Source organism: Protopterus annectens, chromosome 9.part0 (genome assembly GCF_019279795.1).
Source record: "Protopterus annectens isolate FY-2018-M chromosome 9.part0, PAN1.0, whole genome shotgun sequence".
NCBI lineage: Eukaryota > Metazoa > Chordata > Ceratodontiformes > Protopteridae > Protopterus > Protopterus annectens.
Window position 1 is genome coordinate 932,526,812 of NC_056743.1, and position 19,575 is coordinate 932,546,386.

At 42.5% G+C, this 19,575-nt stretch overlaps 1 protein-coding gene across 1 annotated transcript in view; it reads left to right on the forward strand.

The window, feature by feature from the left end:
- TIMELESS (timeless circadian regulator) overlaps positions 1 to 19,575 on the forward strand; it is a 955,757-nt gene that overhangs the window by 630,069 nt on the left and 306,113 nt on the right. The window contains exon 20 of the mRNA XM_044083673.1: positions 16,581 to 16,666. Coding sequence (XP_043939608.1) covers positions 16,581 to 16,666 — 86 coding nt within the window. The remainder of the gene's footprint in view (positions 1 to 16,580; positions 16,667 to 19,575) is intronic.

Here is a 19,575-nt window from a genome sequence, read left to right on the forward strand (position 1 = left end):
CTGGAAGCATCTCTGTTTGGCTTCCTCTTCTGTAGTGAAGGCTGATGCTGTGTACAAGACACCTGGCATCACAGAGTAGCATTCTTCCTAAACATCCTGCACACATTTCTGTTTGCTGTCTTCCAACAAGCGTAGATTCCAAAGAACCCAATGCCGTTGTGTTATGTCAGATATGAAATCTAAAGTTGTGGCTATGGTGGACAGGAGTGTGTTCTTCTCCACAGCTTTAATCTGTTCCAATATACTGTACAGCAAGACTGCTTCATAGGTAGTAATTCAGTGGAGCAACTTAGAATAGCTTAGAATAAGGCTTTCAGAATCCTGCACCATGTTGTCAGGAAAAACGGATATACACCCAATTTATTTTTTTTTTGACATTCTATAAATGTCTAACATTTGTGATATAAAACTGTTGAGAAGATATAACTGTTTGTTAGTTGAGTAGTACCTTTAGTATGTTTAACTTGTCACCATAGTCTAAATTATGGTATGCCAGATGTTTTCATGGCAGCTTGACGGTATGCCCAATGTTTCCCTAGTAGCGTGATGGTATGCCCAATACTTCTCTGGATAGTTTGATGGAATGCCCAGTGGTTCCCTGGTAATTTGAATGCCCAGTGGTTCCCTGGCAGATTGACTGTATGCCTATTGGTTCCTGGGTAGGTAGCTTGACGGTATGCCCAGGGGTTCCCTGTTAGCTTGGCTGTATGTCCGATGATTCCCTGGTAGCTTGGCATCTAGCATATAAGCAGCAACAGTAAGACTAGTCAACCAGAATGTTTTTCGTGTGGTGGGAATCAACCAAAGTACCCCGAGAAAACCCATGTTGACATGGGAAGAATATGCATACTGTATACAGTCATTGATTGCAGCCACGACTGAGTCCCACACCCAAACATTTGGTGCACAGAGCTTACAACTCAGCATGCTACTTATCCAGATTGAAATGAAGACACTATGCAAGTAAATTCTAGGCTGTTCTAACAGCTTACACCTTTCCCTGCCTTTTTTCATGCAATTTTTCTCTTTCCTTTATTGATAATGTTAATTTGCCATAATCTAAGCCATTTAATGCCATTTACTGGTATGATTTCTAGAATTCTGTTAACAACTGTACTTTGTTACTTTAATCACTAGAAGTTAGTGGTATGATTTTTGCAGAGATTCTCAAGTTTGGTTTCTTTGTTCCTGTTTTATGTTGTAATTCAAATTCAGGGTGGTATAACTTAATTGTATGCCTAACCACCACACACAAATTTTGGTCAAAACAGCAAAATGTAATCGTTGTCATACCACTCTCTGAGAAAGGCTGTTGCATAAAATAACCCGGAAAAACACAAGTGCCTCCAAACCAAGTATTAAACAGATCTGGTATAATTCTTAGTTTCTTTTTTAGTTGTAAAAAGATGTACAGACATCACTTGAACATGACATGAGTAGAGAATTCACCTTCTAAGGAACATTTGGCATTGCCATACATCAATATTTATAGTAATGTTTTTTTTTTTTTTCAATTAACTTTCCTGCTTTGTCCTGTTAAGATTTTAGGCTGAGCTGGTAGATGTTTTTCGTGTTTCACTGTTGCAGTCATCACATTTGGGTTATCCTGCCCAGGGATAGCCCTCAGTCGGCCCGAGTACCAGAGGCTTTGTTTTTCTCCGTTGGTTGCTGTCACTCCAGGACTGACATCAGGTCATCAGTGGTATAAAAACAGGTGGCCGACGCCATTACTTCAGTCTTTCTTACTGAGGAGCCCAAAGCAGAAGCAGTTCGCACGAGTGTCAGTCGGCTGCTACCTGAGTTTTCGTTTCCAAATTGAAGTCTTCTAAAGCTAATTACACAGCTGGGGATCCTTTTTTCATGCTCTAACCGATGTCAGAAAAAATTAACAATTGTCTCACCTGTGGAAAGTAAATGCCGCACCGAGACTTCCATTCTTACTGCGTCACCTGTTTAGGCCCAGACCATGACGTCCCCTGCTGTCGCTTTTGTGCTTTGTTCAACACCAGAACTATATATCATCAGGCCCTTATTGTAGCTAGATATTTTTGCTCTCAATCCTCGAATTCCGATATGGCTTCAGTAAGACATCCGACTACCGATCTTCTGAAAAAAACGTAAGGATAAAGACAGAGACAGACCGCACAGTTCCAGAACTGCCGGCGACACTTCTGTTAATTGTCAGTTCTCCGGTCCTCAGTGAGGTGCTTTCACAGCCCCTGATGCCCCCTTCTGTGGATTTGCAGGCCTCTACCAAGACCCTTTTGGAGTCCTGTATGCCATGAGACTCTTCTTCGACTAAGTATCCTGCAGATGTCTCTACCTTGGATGGGTCAGGAGCTACTGAGCAGGCACCAGCTTCAGAGGAAGTACTTCGCACTACCGATACTCGACACAGACCGATGACTTCTTTTGCGTTTTCACTTCTTTCGAAAACAACCAAGTTTCTAAGGCCCAGGGTACGAACCATACCAAAAAAAAACGATGACCCAAGCTCAGGCACCTACTTCCTTGCCTAGTCTCAAATGCTTAAAATGGAGGAAGACCTTATAATGCTCATTAGGGGAAGGCAGGCTACCCCTTCCAAAAGAAAGTGACTTGACCTCAGTAGTCTTATCTGAACAGAAGTCTGATGCATCTGAATATGAAGATATGCAACCCGTCTCTGCTTATGAGGATTCTGATGCAGAGGAATCCATACCTTCAGCCTCTCCACCAGGGGATTTTTCTTTTGGAGGAACCCTACATACTTTAAGGGAGCATTTCCAATGGGAATGTTAGGACTATCCTCAGTCTAAAAAGGACTCGGGAAATTCTTAGATCTACCACAGCACAGACCTCTGGCCATTCCTCCTGTCATGGATGTTGTGGATGATGTTTTTATGGAATCCAGTCTGACTCTTGACACCCACCCTCCTACTCCCAGGAAACCTGACAGGTATTATAGTCCCTGACTCTCACAAATTTATTTTCAGAAATCCTACTGCTGACCCCAAAGTCATCTCTCAAGGGCATAAAGGAATCAAAGCAACCTCAGCTAAGAATCCCACCCCCTCAGATAGGGATTTCTGAGCATTAGACAGATGGGGTAAAAAAGTATACACCTCTGCTACTCTTGCTATTAGAGCATTAAATTGCCAGTTCCACATTCTGAAATATCAGCAACATACCATGGAACTCCTCAAACAAAAAATATCTTCTTTTCCTGCTTGTGCAGAAAATAGAGAATTAACAAGAGTTAATGCATTCTGCAAGTCAAGTAACTAAACACACCTTACAATGTGGTTTTGACGCCCTAGAAGCATGCAGGACAGCAGTCACCGGTTCTGTCAGAAGAAGGCATGCTTGCTTAAGGAACAGACCTTGCCAGACCATGTCAGATCCAAATTATTGGACGCACCCTTGAACAAAGACAATTTATATGGCACCAAGGCAGAAGAGGTCTTAAAAAAGATGGAAGAAAAAGCTAACTCTATGCAGACAGTTAAAGACTTCTTACAGGTACAGCCTCCAAGGTTCAGTAGGCATTGCCACTCCAAGCACTGGTCCTTTCCTGCCCCCTCCAGCTCAGCTCAGCCCAGACCCAGGGGAAGCAGACCCCCCCCCCAGACAACAACCCCTGGGAATGCAGAGATCTAAGCAATAGAGTTCCTCCACTTCAAAAACAGGGAGTGCAAAGCCACCCCCTTATGGTAAGAACTCACTCTGACTTCACACTTCCACCCCTCCCTCTGGCCACCTGCTCGTGCCCCTAGGAGGAAAACTCTCCTTCCACGCAGGCAACTGGCCCACCATTACAAACGACCCCTGAGTCCTCAACATAGTGTCCCAGGGATACAAATTTTATTTTCACACACTGCCAACCCCAAAAGGGTTCCCAGATCTTTCTCCAAACCAGTGGGCAGAGGCCAAAAAGCAAGTCCTTTCCCTGCTCTCCATGAGGGTCATAGAGCATTTTCCTGCAGAACAGATAGGCCATGGTTTCTACTCCAGATTCTTCCTTGTACCCAGAAAAGAGGGCACATGGTGCCCCATCCTCGATCTATCCATTTTAAACACCTTTCTGTTGATACCAAAATTCAAAATGCTCACCCTCCAGCAGCTTCTACCTATGCTTTCCAAGGATGCTTGGTTAGCCACCCTAGACCTAAAAGAGGCCTACCTACACATCCCAATCAGGGAATCATGCAGGAAATACCTACGTTTCAGGGCAGGATCTATACACTTTCAGTTCTCTGTGCTTCCCTTTGGCTTATCTACTGCTCCTAGAGTTTTCACAAAATGTGTGGCTCCCACCATTGCTTTTTGCAGGCAAAGAAATATTCAAATTTACCCATACTTAGACAACTGCCTGATTCAGGCAGTCAGGAAAAGCTGCTTCAGTACCCGACCTTTGTAAAGGACCTACTGACCTCCCTGGGGTATACTATCAATGAAAAGAAATTAAAACTAGTTTCCACACAAAAAATTTTATTCCTGGGAGCAAGCCTGGACACAGCATCCCAGATGGCATTCCTTACTCCAGAAAAACAAGCCTACAAGCCTACATGACAGGCTAATTCTCTCAACTAGCCACCAGAGCCCAGTTATCTGCAAGGAAAATCCTGCAAGTTCTAGGGTTCATGGCCTCTTGCATTCTGCTCATTCCATATGTCAGACTGCATATGAGGAAACTACAGTGGCACCTAAAAAGCCTTTGGTGTTAGCACCTCAAGACCTGGAACCTGTTATACCAATGATACCTTGTCTAAGGAAAGATTTTCTTTGGTGGGCAGCAGCATGCAACCACAACAAGGTACTTCCCGTCTCACAACCCCACGCCGCCCAGACCCTCACCACAGATGCATCAGACTATGCCTGGGGTGCTCACCTGGATGGCAGGTGTATCCAGGGCCGATGGAGCCCAAATCAAATACATCTGCACATCAATCTAAAAGAGATGTTGGCTGTTCAGCCTGCACTGACAGCTTTCAGACCCCTACTCTCCCCGGGGTCTCTACTGATCAAAACAGACATTATCACAGTGATGTGGTAGATCAACAAGCAAGGCGGGACTCGCTCTTATTCTCTTGGCAGGCTTGCCATGACCCTTTGGCACATGGTTTCAGCCATGCAACTACACCTGTTAGCACAATTCCTGCCAGGCTCTTAAACTCACTGGCAGACAACTTAAGTAGAAACCCGCTAGACCCACACGAGTGGGAGCTAGACCTCAGAACCTTCACCCTTGTAACCCAGAAATGGGGCACCCTGAAAGTAGAACTCTTTGCCTCCCACTCCAGTCGTCAGCTCAGCAGATTCTGCACCAGGGAACCTCACAGCAAGGCCTGGAAAGTGGATGCTGTAACCTTCTAGTGGGTAAACCTCTCCGTCTATGCATTCCCCCTCTACCACTCATTTCAAGGGTACTGCTCAAAATAAGGGAGGAAAACCCGAGGGCACTCCTGATTGCCCCAGACTGGCCACACCAGCAGTGGTACCCCCTGCTGCGCAGCCTGTCACCCCTGCCACCATGGCACCTACCTCAGATCCCAACACTCCATACCCAGAGGAATGGAGAATTCATGCATTCCCAATTGCAGACCCTCAACCTGGCAAGCCTGGCTTATTCCCTGACCTCTCTTCAAGCTGCCAGTCTAAGCAAACAAGTTCTAGATGTTATACATGAGGCCAGGTGCCCCAGCACTAGAAAATCCTATGCTGAGAAGTGGAAAAGGTTTTGCACCTGGATCCAGGCTAAGGGAGCCAGAACGGCACAGCCCTCCCAACTTCTCATCCTGAATTACCTGGCAGACCTACTACACAGGGTTCTATCCTTCTCTTCTATTACAATTCATGCCTCAACCATCTCTGCTCATTTCAGCACAGAGCCACCACTATTCTCACACCCTCTCATCAAGCAGTTCCTAAGAGGGGCTAACAACTTAAGGCCACCCAGAAGATCTCCTACCCCAGACTGGGACCTTAACTTTGTGTTGGAAAAGCTCACCCTGCCCCACTTTGGACCTGCAGCTTCAGCAGAGTTAAAATTTCTCTCTTGGAAGACAGCCTTGCTTCTGGCCATCACTTCAGATAGAAAAGTATCAGAGCTACAAGCACTTATGGCTGTGGAGCCCTTCATCATTTTCCATGCTGACAGGGTCTCCCTCAGGACTAACCCATCCTTCATGCCTAAAGTGGTGACCAGTGTGGCTCTCAACCAGTCCATTCATTTGCCCACCTTTTTCCCTAACCCACAAAACAAGGGGGAAAGGATTCTTCACTCTCTAGATGTGCACAGACAGTTCAGAGTCTACCCGGACAGGGCTAAATCTTTTAGAAAAACTGATCAATTGCTAGCTAGCTTCACTGCAGGAGCAGAGGGCAAGGCCATATCCAAATAAAGAATCAGTCTCCAAATGGATAGCACACTGCATCCATTTCTGCTACAAACAGCATGGGAAAGCACCCCAAAGGGTGTCAGGACACATTCCACCAGAGCAACCTCCACCTCTGCAGCTTTCCTCAGAGGGGTCCCACCAGAGACATCCTGGAGGCTGCAACATGGACATCCATTCATACCTTCACCAAGCATTGCCACCTGCCTATCTTCTCCAAATCCAGGGCATGCTTTGCCACAGCAGTCTTGCAGGGCATCCTAGCCAGCCCCAGTCTTCTCGACTGCCTCCACCCTTTTCCTCAGCTTTGGGAGTCAACCCAAATGTGATGACTGCAACACTGAAACACGAAAAACATAGTACAGTTGTGTACACTTACCATAAATGTGGATGTTAGAGTGTATTCACTGTTGCAGTCCTGGTTTCCCTGCCTCCATCCCCCTTCTCTCTCTCTCTTTCCTTCTCTCCTTACAAGGAAATTTTGGTATTTACTTTCTACTGGTGGTGTTCCTCCACCATAACCTAGCTGCCTGTTGGGGGCTCCTGACAATTAGGGCAAGAGAAACTGATGTAATGGCGTCGGCTGCCTGTTTTTATACCACTGACGACCTGACTTCAGTCCTGGAGCAACAGCAACCGACACAGAAATACTAAGCCTCTGGTATTCAGGCCGACTGAGGGCTACCCCTGGCAGGTTAACCCAAATGTGATGACTGCAACAGTGAATACACTCGAACATCTACATTTATGGTAAATGTACACAACTGTACTTTTCTCTTCATGAGCTGGTAATACATGAATAATCTTTCACAGTTGAGTTAGCTGCAACTGCCTGCTTTCTCTGAAGATTTGCTCAGAAACATAATGTGTTTGTCTTAATAGGAACTGGCTTATACTGGTTCTTGTTTACTAGCATAGTTAATATTTCTGAAATCTAATTTTTTCTGCTGAAATATAAAAGATCACCTAGCTAATTACAGCCTTTTTCTGTCATGAGAAAATATGTTTGCTCCTACTTCCTTGGAAGAACGCTTTTTGTATGTTTGTGGCTGAAAGGTCAGAAAAGTAAATCTAGAGAGGTCAAGAATGCAGCAAAAACCAGGAACAAAGATAGACATCTAGATTCTCATGTATGCATACAGATCCTTTAAATTTGATCAAAGCAGTATATATTTTTCTTAATTGTTAAAAAAAATGTATTTCATAAAAAGTGATACTCCCCACACTCCAGGTAAAATTCTGGAATTCATGTATCGTGGAAATCATTACTAGATGGAATCATGAAGATAAAATGAAATACAGATTAATCTGTAAGAAATATCTTAATATGTTTTAATCTGTTTTTTTTTTAAGACCATGCACTCATCTTTTTGTAGCATAATACGTGAAACTGAGTGCGCTTCTCAAACAATCTGGAAATATAGAGCCGATAAGTATATTTTTTGGCACTTTAACTGTTCAGAGTTCTGCATTGACTTTATTTTTGCTTGACTGAATATTTATATATTTGCTGGCAGAATTTTGTTTTCTGATCTTGCTGAAACTTTTTTTCTCCCACCACTCCACCCTATTGCTGTTGTGTTCTTAAAGTTTGGTGGCTTTTGCAGTTACCCGCCCTGCCCCCTACTGTAAATTTGATCTGGGACACTCCTCCCAGTCCCATCTCTTTAGCTCATTCTACCTAATACAGAGATCATTTGAAAAGGCCAAACTCCTTAGTCCCTTAACAATGAATTATCTTCTGTTTCTGCTCTCTCCCTTTTTACTTAAAAAAAAAAAAAAAAAAAGACAAAAGAAAGACACTTTATTCGGCTGCTTATATTTTCTAATTTGTGTTTCTTTCTACTACTCTGTTATTTCATCTTGATTTGCTTTTTCCTGCTACTTGCTGCCTGTACTTTAAAGTGTTCAACTGCATCTTTTCTGTTGCATTTATTACTGCTTGTTTATAGCCTGTCTAAATTAAGTGTTATTTTAAGCTCTTAATTTTGGTTTAAGCACTTGGGCTTTAGGCCCACCCCTTAGCTCTCCCTGGCCTTTCTCCCTCAGATTCTGACAAATGCTGGTGGTGTTCCTCCACCATAACCTAGCTCCCTATTGGGGGCTCTTGACAAATGCAGATGGACAATTTCCTACAGTTTCTCCTGCCAGTCTGGTTGATATGGGCATCCTGAGACAGTGTAGCAACTGCCTCATATACACTGACAACCATCTACTACTACCACCTAGGAACACAATTTGTGAGAGATGCAATTACAATAGGAACCTAAAGTCCAAGCTCTCTCCCCCCCAGGTCAGCATATCTGCCACTGAAAAGGTTGTCAACACAATCACTACACCTCAAACACCACCCACACCTACACAACACACACCTGCATATGCAAAAGTCCTCCATATAAACATACCCAAACAAAGGAGACCTCCGAGGCAAAAATGCACGCAATCTCCACAGCCCTCTACACTACATTCCATGCATAGCCCACACACCTGTGCCTTACAGCTACTAAGGCTTCACTATAAACCCAACATATTAGTCATAGGAGACTCCATTGTGAGACACACAGATGTGCCTCTCACCAGCCTGGATAAAGGAGAAAGTCACGGTTAGTTGTCTGTCAGGTGCCAGAATCCGCCATATCACATATGCACTCAAGTAAATTTAACAATTTCAACAAAACACAAATTTAAGGTCATGCTGCTAATCACTAGGAGTCTAAACATGAAACTGCACTCATTGCAAGCATTCATAACCCTGGAAAATGTTGACATCTGTGCACTCACAGAAACCTGGTTCAAAGCTGCGGAGAGCCTTACCTGGTTACTCATCCTATCATACATTCAGACCCCAAATTGTGGGCAGTAAAGCCAAAGGAGATGGAGTTTCAATATACATTAAAGACATATACACCTCCAGCCTGGTGAGACAGTATGATGCACAAGAGACACTCCAGGTGCAGTTAACCAATGACAAGACCCCTATTCAAATCATAGCTAGCTACCGGCCCCCAAATCTGACTCAAGATGCCCAATCTGCCTATTTGGACCTGTTTGAATGTGTCATGATTTCAACCCTTTACCCTGATCCTGGGTGACTTTAACTTATCAAACATAGCTTAGAAGAACTACTCATGCCAGAACACAAATGCCCAGAGATTCCTTGATTTTGTCAATCCCAGTGCCTTGAAACAGCTAGTCAATACCCCCACCAACATGAATAACCACTGCAGCATCCCTATAGTGTCACCCTCCCTGGTAAGATCCGACCACAAAGCGGTCACTTTCGAAGTCACCATCTCCCTCACCCCCCTCTAGCTAGGATCAAACATAAAAACTTCTCCAAAGCTGATTACAGCCTCCTGAGGGATGGTATAAACAGCTTCACAGCCCCCTCCCCCTCTGTAGGAACTGGCAGCAATATCCAAAACTACACCAAAGCACTGTAAAAGCATTTATATAGATGCATGGAATCAGGAATACCCGACAGGACTAAATCATCCTCCCAAAGGAAGACTAAACCTGTCTGGTGGACATCTGCAATAAATAAACTCTAAACAAAAGGGAAACATTGCTGTCCAAGTCCAAGAAGGTGCCCAATTGGAAGCAATGTCTCTTTAGCCTAAACAAGCAAATAAGAGCACTACTGAAATCCTCCAAAGTAAATTTTGAGTCCAAATTGGCCACATCCACTAGAGACAATCATAAGGCCTTCTTCACATATGTCCGCAACCTCAAAGGAAGCACCCAGATCTGTTCAGAATTGGTGGTCATGGACACCACATATGCAAATGCTGTAGATATAGCACACTTGCTGGCTGACAGATTCAGTGAAAACTTTTACCCCTCTGTCCCCCCTATCAGTAAATCAGGACATCCCCAGTAACTGCCCCCTTACCCTTATATCTAGGGATCAAATAATCACTGCTCTCTCAAAGGCAAAAAAATACAGCCTCCATGGGACCCAATAACATCCCAGGCTGCATCCTACATAAACTCAAGCAGGAATTTGCAGCACTATTAGGCACCCCTATTCAACCAAAGCCTGAGTACTGGCTTCATCCTAGCTGTGTGGAGAACAGCCACTGTCATCACTTTACATAAAGGTGGAGCATTCACTGATCCAGGAAATTATAGACCCATCAACCTAACTAGCCTGAGCTGCAAGGCCATGGAATGGATTTTCATTGACCTCATTAACAAGGACATTGGCAACTTCCAAGCACATGATCCCACACAGTTTGGCTTTGTCAAGGGGAATTCATGTCTGCTAAATTTGGTCAACTTTTTTGAGAGGTCACCAAAGCCATGGACGAGGGGAAGACTGTGCACACCGCCTACCTTGACCTGGCCAAAGCCTTTGGCACTATTCCCCACTCGGGCATAATAGATAAACTTTCTCAACTAGGCATCAATCCATATGTTACCAGATGGGTAGCAAACTAGCTCACTGATAGAACCCATGTAGTCAAAGTAGGGGAAGCCACATCAAGCAGTAGACCTGTAACAAGCAGCGTACCCCAGGGTTCGGTCTTGGGGCTTCTGTTATGTGGGATATACTTTTCTGTGGTGCAGGCCAAAAACCAGTGGGCCATGGCTGATCAAGTTTGAAGATGCCTGCAAGCTGGGTGCTGTCATTAGTTCTCCTAGTGATGTGGACATCCTCCAAGAGGGTCTCACTCAGACAAATGACTGGTGCCAGAAACATGCACTCAAGCTGAATACCAAAAAATGCATCATCATCCCCTTTGGGAGAGTGACATCCCCACAAATTATCACATTAATAACAACGTCCTAAGCACGCAATCAGTTGTGAGGGATTTGGGTACCCAGGTTGATTGCAGCCTGACTTTTGACCACCATGTTGCTTCCGTTGTACAGAAAGCCTTCTACATTGCCTACCTCATCAGTAAGGATATCTCATCCAGGGACAAGGAGGTTATAACATCCCTCTATTCTTCCCTTATAAGGCCTATTATTGAGTAGAGCGCCCCTTTTGGCATGTACCTCGCAAAGCACATGCAGCAGCTGGAGAGACCACAAAGGTTCCTCACCAGGAGAATCCAGGACCTCAAACATCTACCATACACAGGCTAAAAGCCCTATCCCTCTAGTCACTTTCATACAGACTCCTCAGAGGTGATCTCTGTCTGGCATACATGGCGATCACTGACTACACCTTGATGGGACTGGGAATGCTACATATCCGCAAGTCAAGCTCCATTTGAGTAACCCACACGCTCGGCCTCAACCTGGGCTGTGACATCAACAAGACTTATTGGAGGGACAGATTTGTGTGCCAGAGACACTCCCCTGTCTATGGAATAGATTCCCTCTCCACATCAAGCAGAGTACTGCTTTACCCCTTTTTAAGTGCAACCTGGATAACTGGATGGGAAACATAATATATACCCCTGGGATTCCACCCGTGTCCCTGCTGGACAGGGGTATTGGGCGCTGATTTGTCTAGACATGGGCCAAACTCTTGGCTAAGACTTATAAGGGCCTGAAGGCCAACAGCCTAGTAACTTCCTATGATTTAAAAATACCGTTTTCTCTGCCAAACTTGTCAGAAGGCTGTAATAGTACTAGGTATTCTAATAAGTCAAGGTGACCACCACTGTGAAGTTAGCATGTCTTTAGGAAATAACCATGCTAATTTGTCCCCAAAGTTAAACTGTTCAAAGATGTGATTATAATGCACTTCACTCCTTAACAGATGAACATATGGAATGAAAGTGCGCTTACTAGATCATTTTGACCAAATTGTCACATTTTGGGCCTTTTAGCTACTTCTCATTGCCAACTGCCTATGAGTGAAAATGTATTTAAATGGTATGATGCAAATGTGCACACTTTGGGGGGGGGGTCTTATTTATTTGCCATCAGAGTACTGAAATAACAGCTGTGTATGCAGAAATGTGTACAATCTTCACCTTATTCCAGTTCACAAGCTCAGAATTATTGGTCAGTGCAAGAACTCTGTGCTTTCCCCTTTGTCCGGCTATAGTGGGAAGCAGGAACTTATGGGAATCCCCTTTACTCAAGGCGCGTTTCAAAATAAGATATAAAGCAAGTGCTTAGTGTTTTTTTAATAAACACCCTTTATCCAGTGGAAAATTAAAGAAACAATTGTCTGAAATTATTTAAACAGCCCACATATGAGTCATTAGAATATAGCTGATGCTGGACTTACTGAAAAGTGATATGGTACTGTACAGTACAGTAGCTGTTTCCTAATTGGAAGACTTTCTCTTCCTGTTATCCTTTTGCAGGAGCTTTGGCTATAATACTAAAGGACACACCCCTGAAAAAAATGTTTGAAGTAGTTATTGCATACAAGTTGTAGATGCTCTGTAACAGGTTTATCCTGAATAGCATTTCATAATGCCTTGAGCACCTTAACATCAACAATTAATGTATTTTGGATAGATTCAGACACTAGTATATTCTTCTTATGAGGATTTTCTGCATCAGATTTTGATGTCCACATTGCCTTACAGCTTGTAAGGAGTTCTTCAGCAATTCATTAGTTTTTTCATAATGAAAACTAAACGTTATTGCTCAGTGTGCCATAGTTTGTGAGCTTTGTGAGCAAATTTCTTTGAAGCATTTTTAGTGGCATGATAATGTTCTGCTGGGCAAATGATTTTGCTCCTACAACTGGGAAATGAAGAGCTTATGACAAGATGACCATGGAGGTGTATGGTAAGACCCCTTTTATTTTGAGTTTATCAAACCCGCAGGGGCATACCACTAGGAAACCATGCAGGAGGCTCTTGAAGTCAGGAAATACAAGTAGTCAAGAAGAAATACTGTTTTTTATCTTCATCCTAGTGCCATTCTCAGCCTCTTCATTCTTCAAGAAAGGTTTCTCAGCAGGAATGATCCCTGTGATGTAGAGATTTTCTGTTTTTGTTTAACTGCAGTCAGTGCCATTGAAAGCTACCTAGAAAGTAACTAAGAAAGCCCCATTTCTTCAACAATCAGTGGATTTAAGTGCCTGCACTTTTGCATGTTCTATTTTTTAGCACAGTTGTGCCCAGTAAGTCCAGCTATTTCCAGAACATTGCAGGATTGTCAGAAGATGCCAAAATCACCACAGAGATCTGCCTGTAGACAAGGAGTGCCAGGAATCAGAAAACTGCAGTGAGAAATATTTCCGATGTAAGAATTTCTTTGTCATCTAGCATGATATTCATGTCATATGTTGAGGGCTTGAATTTGTTTTCAACTCCATTGAGAAGAATACCACAGTATTACTTGGCGGTTGTGGGCACACTTTTTATGAACTCATCAGAGATAAAGAAGTCTAATCAGCCCATATAAAAGTCTTTCAAACCTACGCTCAGCTAATAAACGTCTTGTATCCGGACATAAACCCAACAATAAAAATAAGATTGCCTTTTCTCTAACACTGTGGGGAAAAGTTGAAACCTACTTCCTAGTGAACTTACATCGCTGTCCTCTACTTCACTTTTCAAAAAAAAACTCAAATCACACCTTACCAGCCATTGGCTATGTCCCTGTACTAACCCTGACTAAGACTTTCTCTGTCTATTTTCATCATTATCAGTTTTTCCTATGCTATTACTCACTTTATTGCCACTTTAAGCCCTCTCTACCTTCTAGTTGTACTTATTGTACCCAGGAAAGCCAGAACTGACATCTCTCTTTCTCTTTTATGAGTTTCTGCCCCCCCACTAACTCTCCAGTCCTGTTTTTAACTGGTCTCTTCTCATGTTACTTAAAAAAAAAAGGAGGGGGGGGTTATCTTAACTCATGTTTGTTCTACATGTTCAACTGTATTCCATGTACGCTAAATTGCCTTATAACACCTGTTTTTGTCTGACAAGCTATTTGTAACTTTAATGTTTTGTAACTGAAGTTTTAATGTTCTGTTTCTTTATCTGTTTTATGTGGAGATTTTCTCCCTGGGCCTGTAATGAAAATGGGCATATATCCAGTTAGACTAGCCCAGTCAACAAATGTAAAATAAATAAATAAATAAAAGAATGTGCCTTGGAAAGCCCTTTCCTGGGTAGAAAGTGGCTAAACTACAGTGAATTTTGAGATCCAGGCTCTTTGGAGTGAGAAATGTTTCAGTATCAGTGGATACGTGGTCTCTCTATAAAGAGTTTTCTCCCCACAGTGGTCGCCTCATTTATTTCCAGCTAGTTTATTCACATTCCTGTGTATTTCTTGGATAAATTTATCCACAGGCAGTTCTTTTAAATGACAGAGATGCTATCAAGAATTACTTAACTCGCAGAGGTTCTGCATTGCAGACAAATTGTTCAGTTGTTTGTCATGTTTGTTCATTGGAAGAAAATAGGCATAGGCTTTTTGCAAAAGAGGCCACTTCGTTGTTCCACAGTTTCTTCTTTTGGTAGACCTGTAAGTCCACTATTTGTAACATCTATGTTATGTATTTGCTTTAAAGCGCTCTTTCACAAAACTGTGTGGCTACTACATTGTCCTGTGGTAAAGGCTAGGTGTCCAGTCTAAGGCTAGAGCTGGCTTTGGAAGAGTTATGAAGACCCTTTAGGTTAAACACCTTTCTACTTTGGGCCAAGCTGCTTGGAACTGATCTGGAATGTTATGAGCTGCTGGCAGAGGTAAGCCCCCAGAAAACAAATTAAACAGGCACGTAACATTAGTATTTATCTTCCATGGTATCCTAACCACCAGTTTGGGTAGCCCAAGTCCCACCTTTCACAACAGGATGATAGTGAGAGTTCTTGACTGATGAATTCCCATCATTCTCATTCTTTTGATTGTTTTCCAACAACCTGCGACATCATATAGCTTAAGCTGTTTATAAAAAGAAAAGAGTTTTGCATGAATTTGTTCAATCAAGCTCAATAAGCAGAAGCTGTTTTTCATTGTTGGCAACTGTTAATAGATGGTGATATCAGGCCTAGTTTAAGTAATGAACATGTATATTTGATTATGATATAATTACTATAATTCTGACTATTAAACTCTGGATACAACGATAACTTAACTTTACGTAAAGAATTTTGTGTTAGAAGACTGATTTTTCTATTTTAATTCTTGCTTTGCTTGCTTGTATTTTGATATGAGCACCAGTATATCCATACATTTGTAGAAGATAATTGCTTTGGTGGTTTTTCGTGCTTGATTTTTTTATTTTTTTTTATTTTAATTCCTGCAGTGTGTCTGCTTGCATTTTTTATGAGGTAGGCCTTCTGAGCAAACAGTATTATCTGTACATTTATAGACAATACTTGTATCTGTCAGTGGTTACAAGAAATGTTATGAATTTTCACAGATAATGTTTATGGCATTTCACCTTATTCTTAAGCTTGAAGTGCTTGGTAGATTACATTGAAAGCCCATTAGAGGAGTACACTTTTTTAGTTATATTATTTAAACATAAAAACACATAGTCATAAGTGTTTGTGGCTGTAAGATATTTACCCTACATTTATTTATATTACCTTATTTGAATTTTGATTCCTCTCAGCGTATTGCAGCAACTGTCATCACAGCATTTCCCTTTCTGACATTTTCATGAAGAGCACATAGCTGTCATCAGTGATGGCATTTATGGGATGGCTGCAGTACTTGTCTGTAAATTTACATGAAGCCATGTCCTTGGGTTTAAGTGAGAAGCACTGTGTTGTGATTGGGAGGAAGGTGCAGTTTGGGATGCATGCTATAATACTGGTTTTCATTGACATAATTGTAAAAAAAAATAAAACTGGCTGCATAAGTAAGTCTAGTTTGTTGTACCACAATTTTAACAAAGCCTAGGACAAGCAGGAGAAAGTCTTGGATCAGTGCAGGGGTGCAGCAGGACAATCTGTATTACTGAATGGGCAAGACTGACTTTTTTAGCACTGGTTAGTTGTGCAAGTGAATACTTACTGAAAAGTTTCTCTGTCCTGGGTGGCCCATAGATTTTGACACCTGCATTAAAGAAATTCCTGGACGTCTGAGTACTGCACAAGTCACTTGGTCATAAGCATTTTTTAAAGAAATAAATGTCTTTAGCTATGTTTTTCCAAGCATAAACACAAAATGACAGATGCATTTCCATTTCTGCATTTCTAATGTGTTTCCAAAAAAAGACTATTTGGAAAATTAACTTTCATTTCAAGTGTGAAACAGACTGTTGTGATATGAGGTTAAAGAGGAACAATTAAGTAGTCAACCTTGTTTACTTTTGTCGTCTTTCCTCAGAGATGGACGTAAAAAGCCCACTAAGTGGACCCCGGCAGAAGAAGAAGAGCTGAGAAACCTCTACCTGAGGTTCAAGGAAGTAGAAGGTAATCTTCATTGTGGCACATTTGAGTTTACAGAATTGTATAACTTTCTTTTGAAGCTTTTTTGCTGTTAGCTTATGGGTTTACATTTTAGGTACATACTGTTTTAAACATTTATTCTTTGAACTTAAAACAGAAATCAAAATCTATTAAGTGAGATATTTCTTTAATAATTCTGTGTCACGGTGCTGTAAAGGCATATAGTATAGAATACTACTGAGATGGTGTGCTGCAGCTGCACAGCTTCTGCTCTACAGATTGACTGACTGTCTCCCTTTGACTCCATAGTAAGAGGCAGAGAGAAACCAGCTAATCATACGTTGAGTACTATTGCCCACTTTGCCAAAATCTTCAAGTGCTTATTCTTTTGTGACTATCTCATTATAACTGTTTTTCATACATGCAATGGTATAAAACAGGTGGGCTATCCATTTTTCTTTCAGACCTTTCCCACTATGTGTATGTTTACTAAAGGCAAATGATTTGCTTCACTATAGCCAAGTGGCTCCTTTCCTTTTTTATGTCAGTTTAGTTTCTAGCCATTGTATTCTTTAGCATTTTTGCCACTGAAACTCTAGTGTGAACCAGTTAAATGCCTGTGCATCTAACAAGTTCTCAGTCAGCATTTACAAACACAGTCCTGTTTTTGACCCATGCTTTAAGTATACTGAACTAGCACCTTTGGCAGATGAAAGCATGTATTTAAAGAGCATACTTTAGTCTAACCTATCAGGTGGACTTGCTAGTTACAAATGAGAAGGAGGGTAACTGCACAAGAGGGACAAACATAAAGAAGTATCAGATGTAGCCATCCTGGTGGCATAGAAGGATGATGCACGGTAGCGTAAGTGTCCCAAGTTTGATTAGCATCTTGGGTGTGTGATGGATCTGTCAGGGAAGATGAGCTGGGGGGACGGGTGAGACTGTGCTGGCATAGGTAGGTAGTTCAAGTTCTGCTGGAGGGCAGGGCTTGTAACGGTTGCCAGGTTTTGTGTGTGTGTGTGTGTGTGTGTGTGTGTGTGTGTGTGTGTGTGTGTGTGTGTGTGTGTGTATGTAGAAAAGTGAAAGAGAGGTGTGGTTGCCTTATAGCAAGCATGTCCTCAGCTGGTAAGTCCTCATGGCTTGACCCAGTCTCCAAGAAGAAGTTAGCATGGAAATGGTAGGTTCAAGGAAAAAGCTGTAGTGTGTGCATCAGCATATATGGTCCTGCTTGCTTTAAGCTTCACTCCACCTTCCAAAGCAATGGCTCCACTTTCCCTTCATACCCTAGCTGTGACAATCTGTAACCAGAAATAATCAGGTTGTCACTGCACTTGCTCCCAAGAAGTTTGATGCTCTGTGGAGTGCCAGCTGACTAAAGCAGGACCCCTTGTAAGCATCCTAGAGTCAGCTTTTATGTGAACTCTGTTGTCCAGCACAGGTCCCACACACACACCAGAAGTCAAAGCTGTTGAGCAGGATAGGAGCAAGGGTATTCTTCTCTACCATTTTGAGACACTTGGATCCCATAGCTATCTCTTTTTGCTAGGTGCCAGTTCTCTGAGGTGGGCCAGGCATGATTTTCCTGCATTCTTGAGTATGGGAGCAAGGAAGTCTATCTAAGCTCCTTAGTACTGCCTCTAAATTGAGCTTTCATTTTGGCTGACTGAAATACTGATTCTGTTTGTGTAATGGTTGGGGGGGGGGGGCTAGCAGGCTGATATTGATTTTGTTTGTGTAATGGCTGGGAGCAGCAGGCTGAGGTACATGCCTGTATAGGGTGGTGTGGGCTGGTGTGATATAGGGTGTTCTATTTGAGGATCAGCTCAGGCAGGATGCACGATTTTCCAGGAACAAGTTTTTTTTGGACAAGGCTCACAAAATATGAATGATGATCATCAAAGGAAAAAAGGAAGAAACAGCCCCTTTCCCACTGCAAATGGAGTCTCTAACTGCACCCACCATTGCCCCTTCCATTTTTTCTTCCTGGTCAGGTTAGCTCCTCAGCACAAGAAAGTCCCTGTTGCAGAATGTGGGTGTTAAGAGTCAGACGATGTCACCTCTTGTGACTTTGCTGGGCAGATGTTCCAGGAGGAAAACCATGATAGCCCAGCAGTCTCTGTGCTTCAGTACATCATGAATAACCCTGCTCAGCAGTCTTGTTCTCTGTGCTTCAAAAATAACCCCATTTTTGTTAGGAGGAACAGATGTGAGAGTAACTTAGGTTTGATGGAGATAACCATTACTGTGTATTAGTGGATGGATTTTTAGCATATACCTGTTACAAGTAAAAGGTAAAAAAAGAAAGAAAATTTTGTCCGAGGTTGCAATGAATCTCTCCAGAACTGGGACCTTGTACATATTCTGATTCTTTGAAATCTTGTTCAGCCATAACTTGGTCACATGTGTACTCATGAGTGTATCTATAATTGGCTAGGTACTCATTTCAGAACTGTGATTAGATGAAGGTTTCTGGGAAGAGCTAGAGTTATCAGCTCAACTCAGAATTCTTAATATCATGGCAAATCTGACTTTGGGAACCTTTACAGCAGGTAATAGGTTCATAGGTAGGTACTAAGCTATCGGCCCAAGGGCCTAAGTAAGCCTAGCCAACAAGGTTCCCTAGCTTACGCCACCCAAGAAAGTTATTTTCCTGTGCCCCTGTCGTGCAGAGCCACAGAAGTGATCCTCGGGGTGTACTTCCTACTTCCCATCCACTCCTCAAGATTTTTCTTGGAGTGCTAATGAGGAACTTTGAAGTCTCTGGGACAGGAATCTATCCCTCCAGCATGTCCTGTTTATTGTGGTGACAAGGTTTAGGTCCCTAGAGGGTGTAACACGGAGGGATTGGGATTTCTTTAGGTGTAGCTTGTCCAACCGCTCTGGGTTTGACATAGCTTTATATGTTAGGCAGAGATCACCTTGGAGTAGGT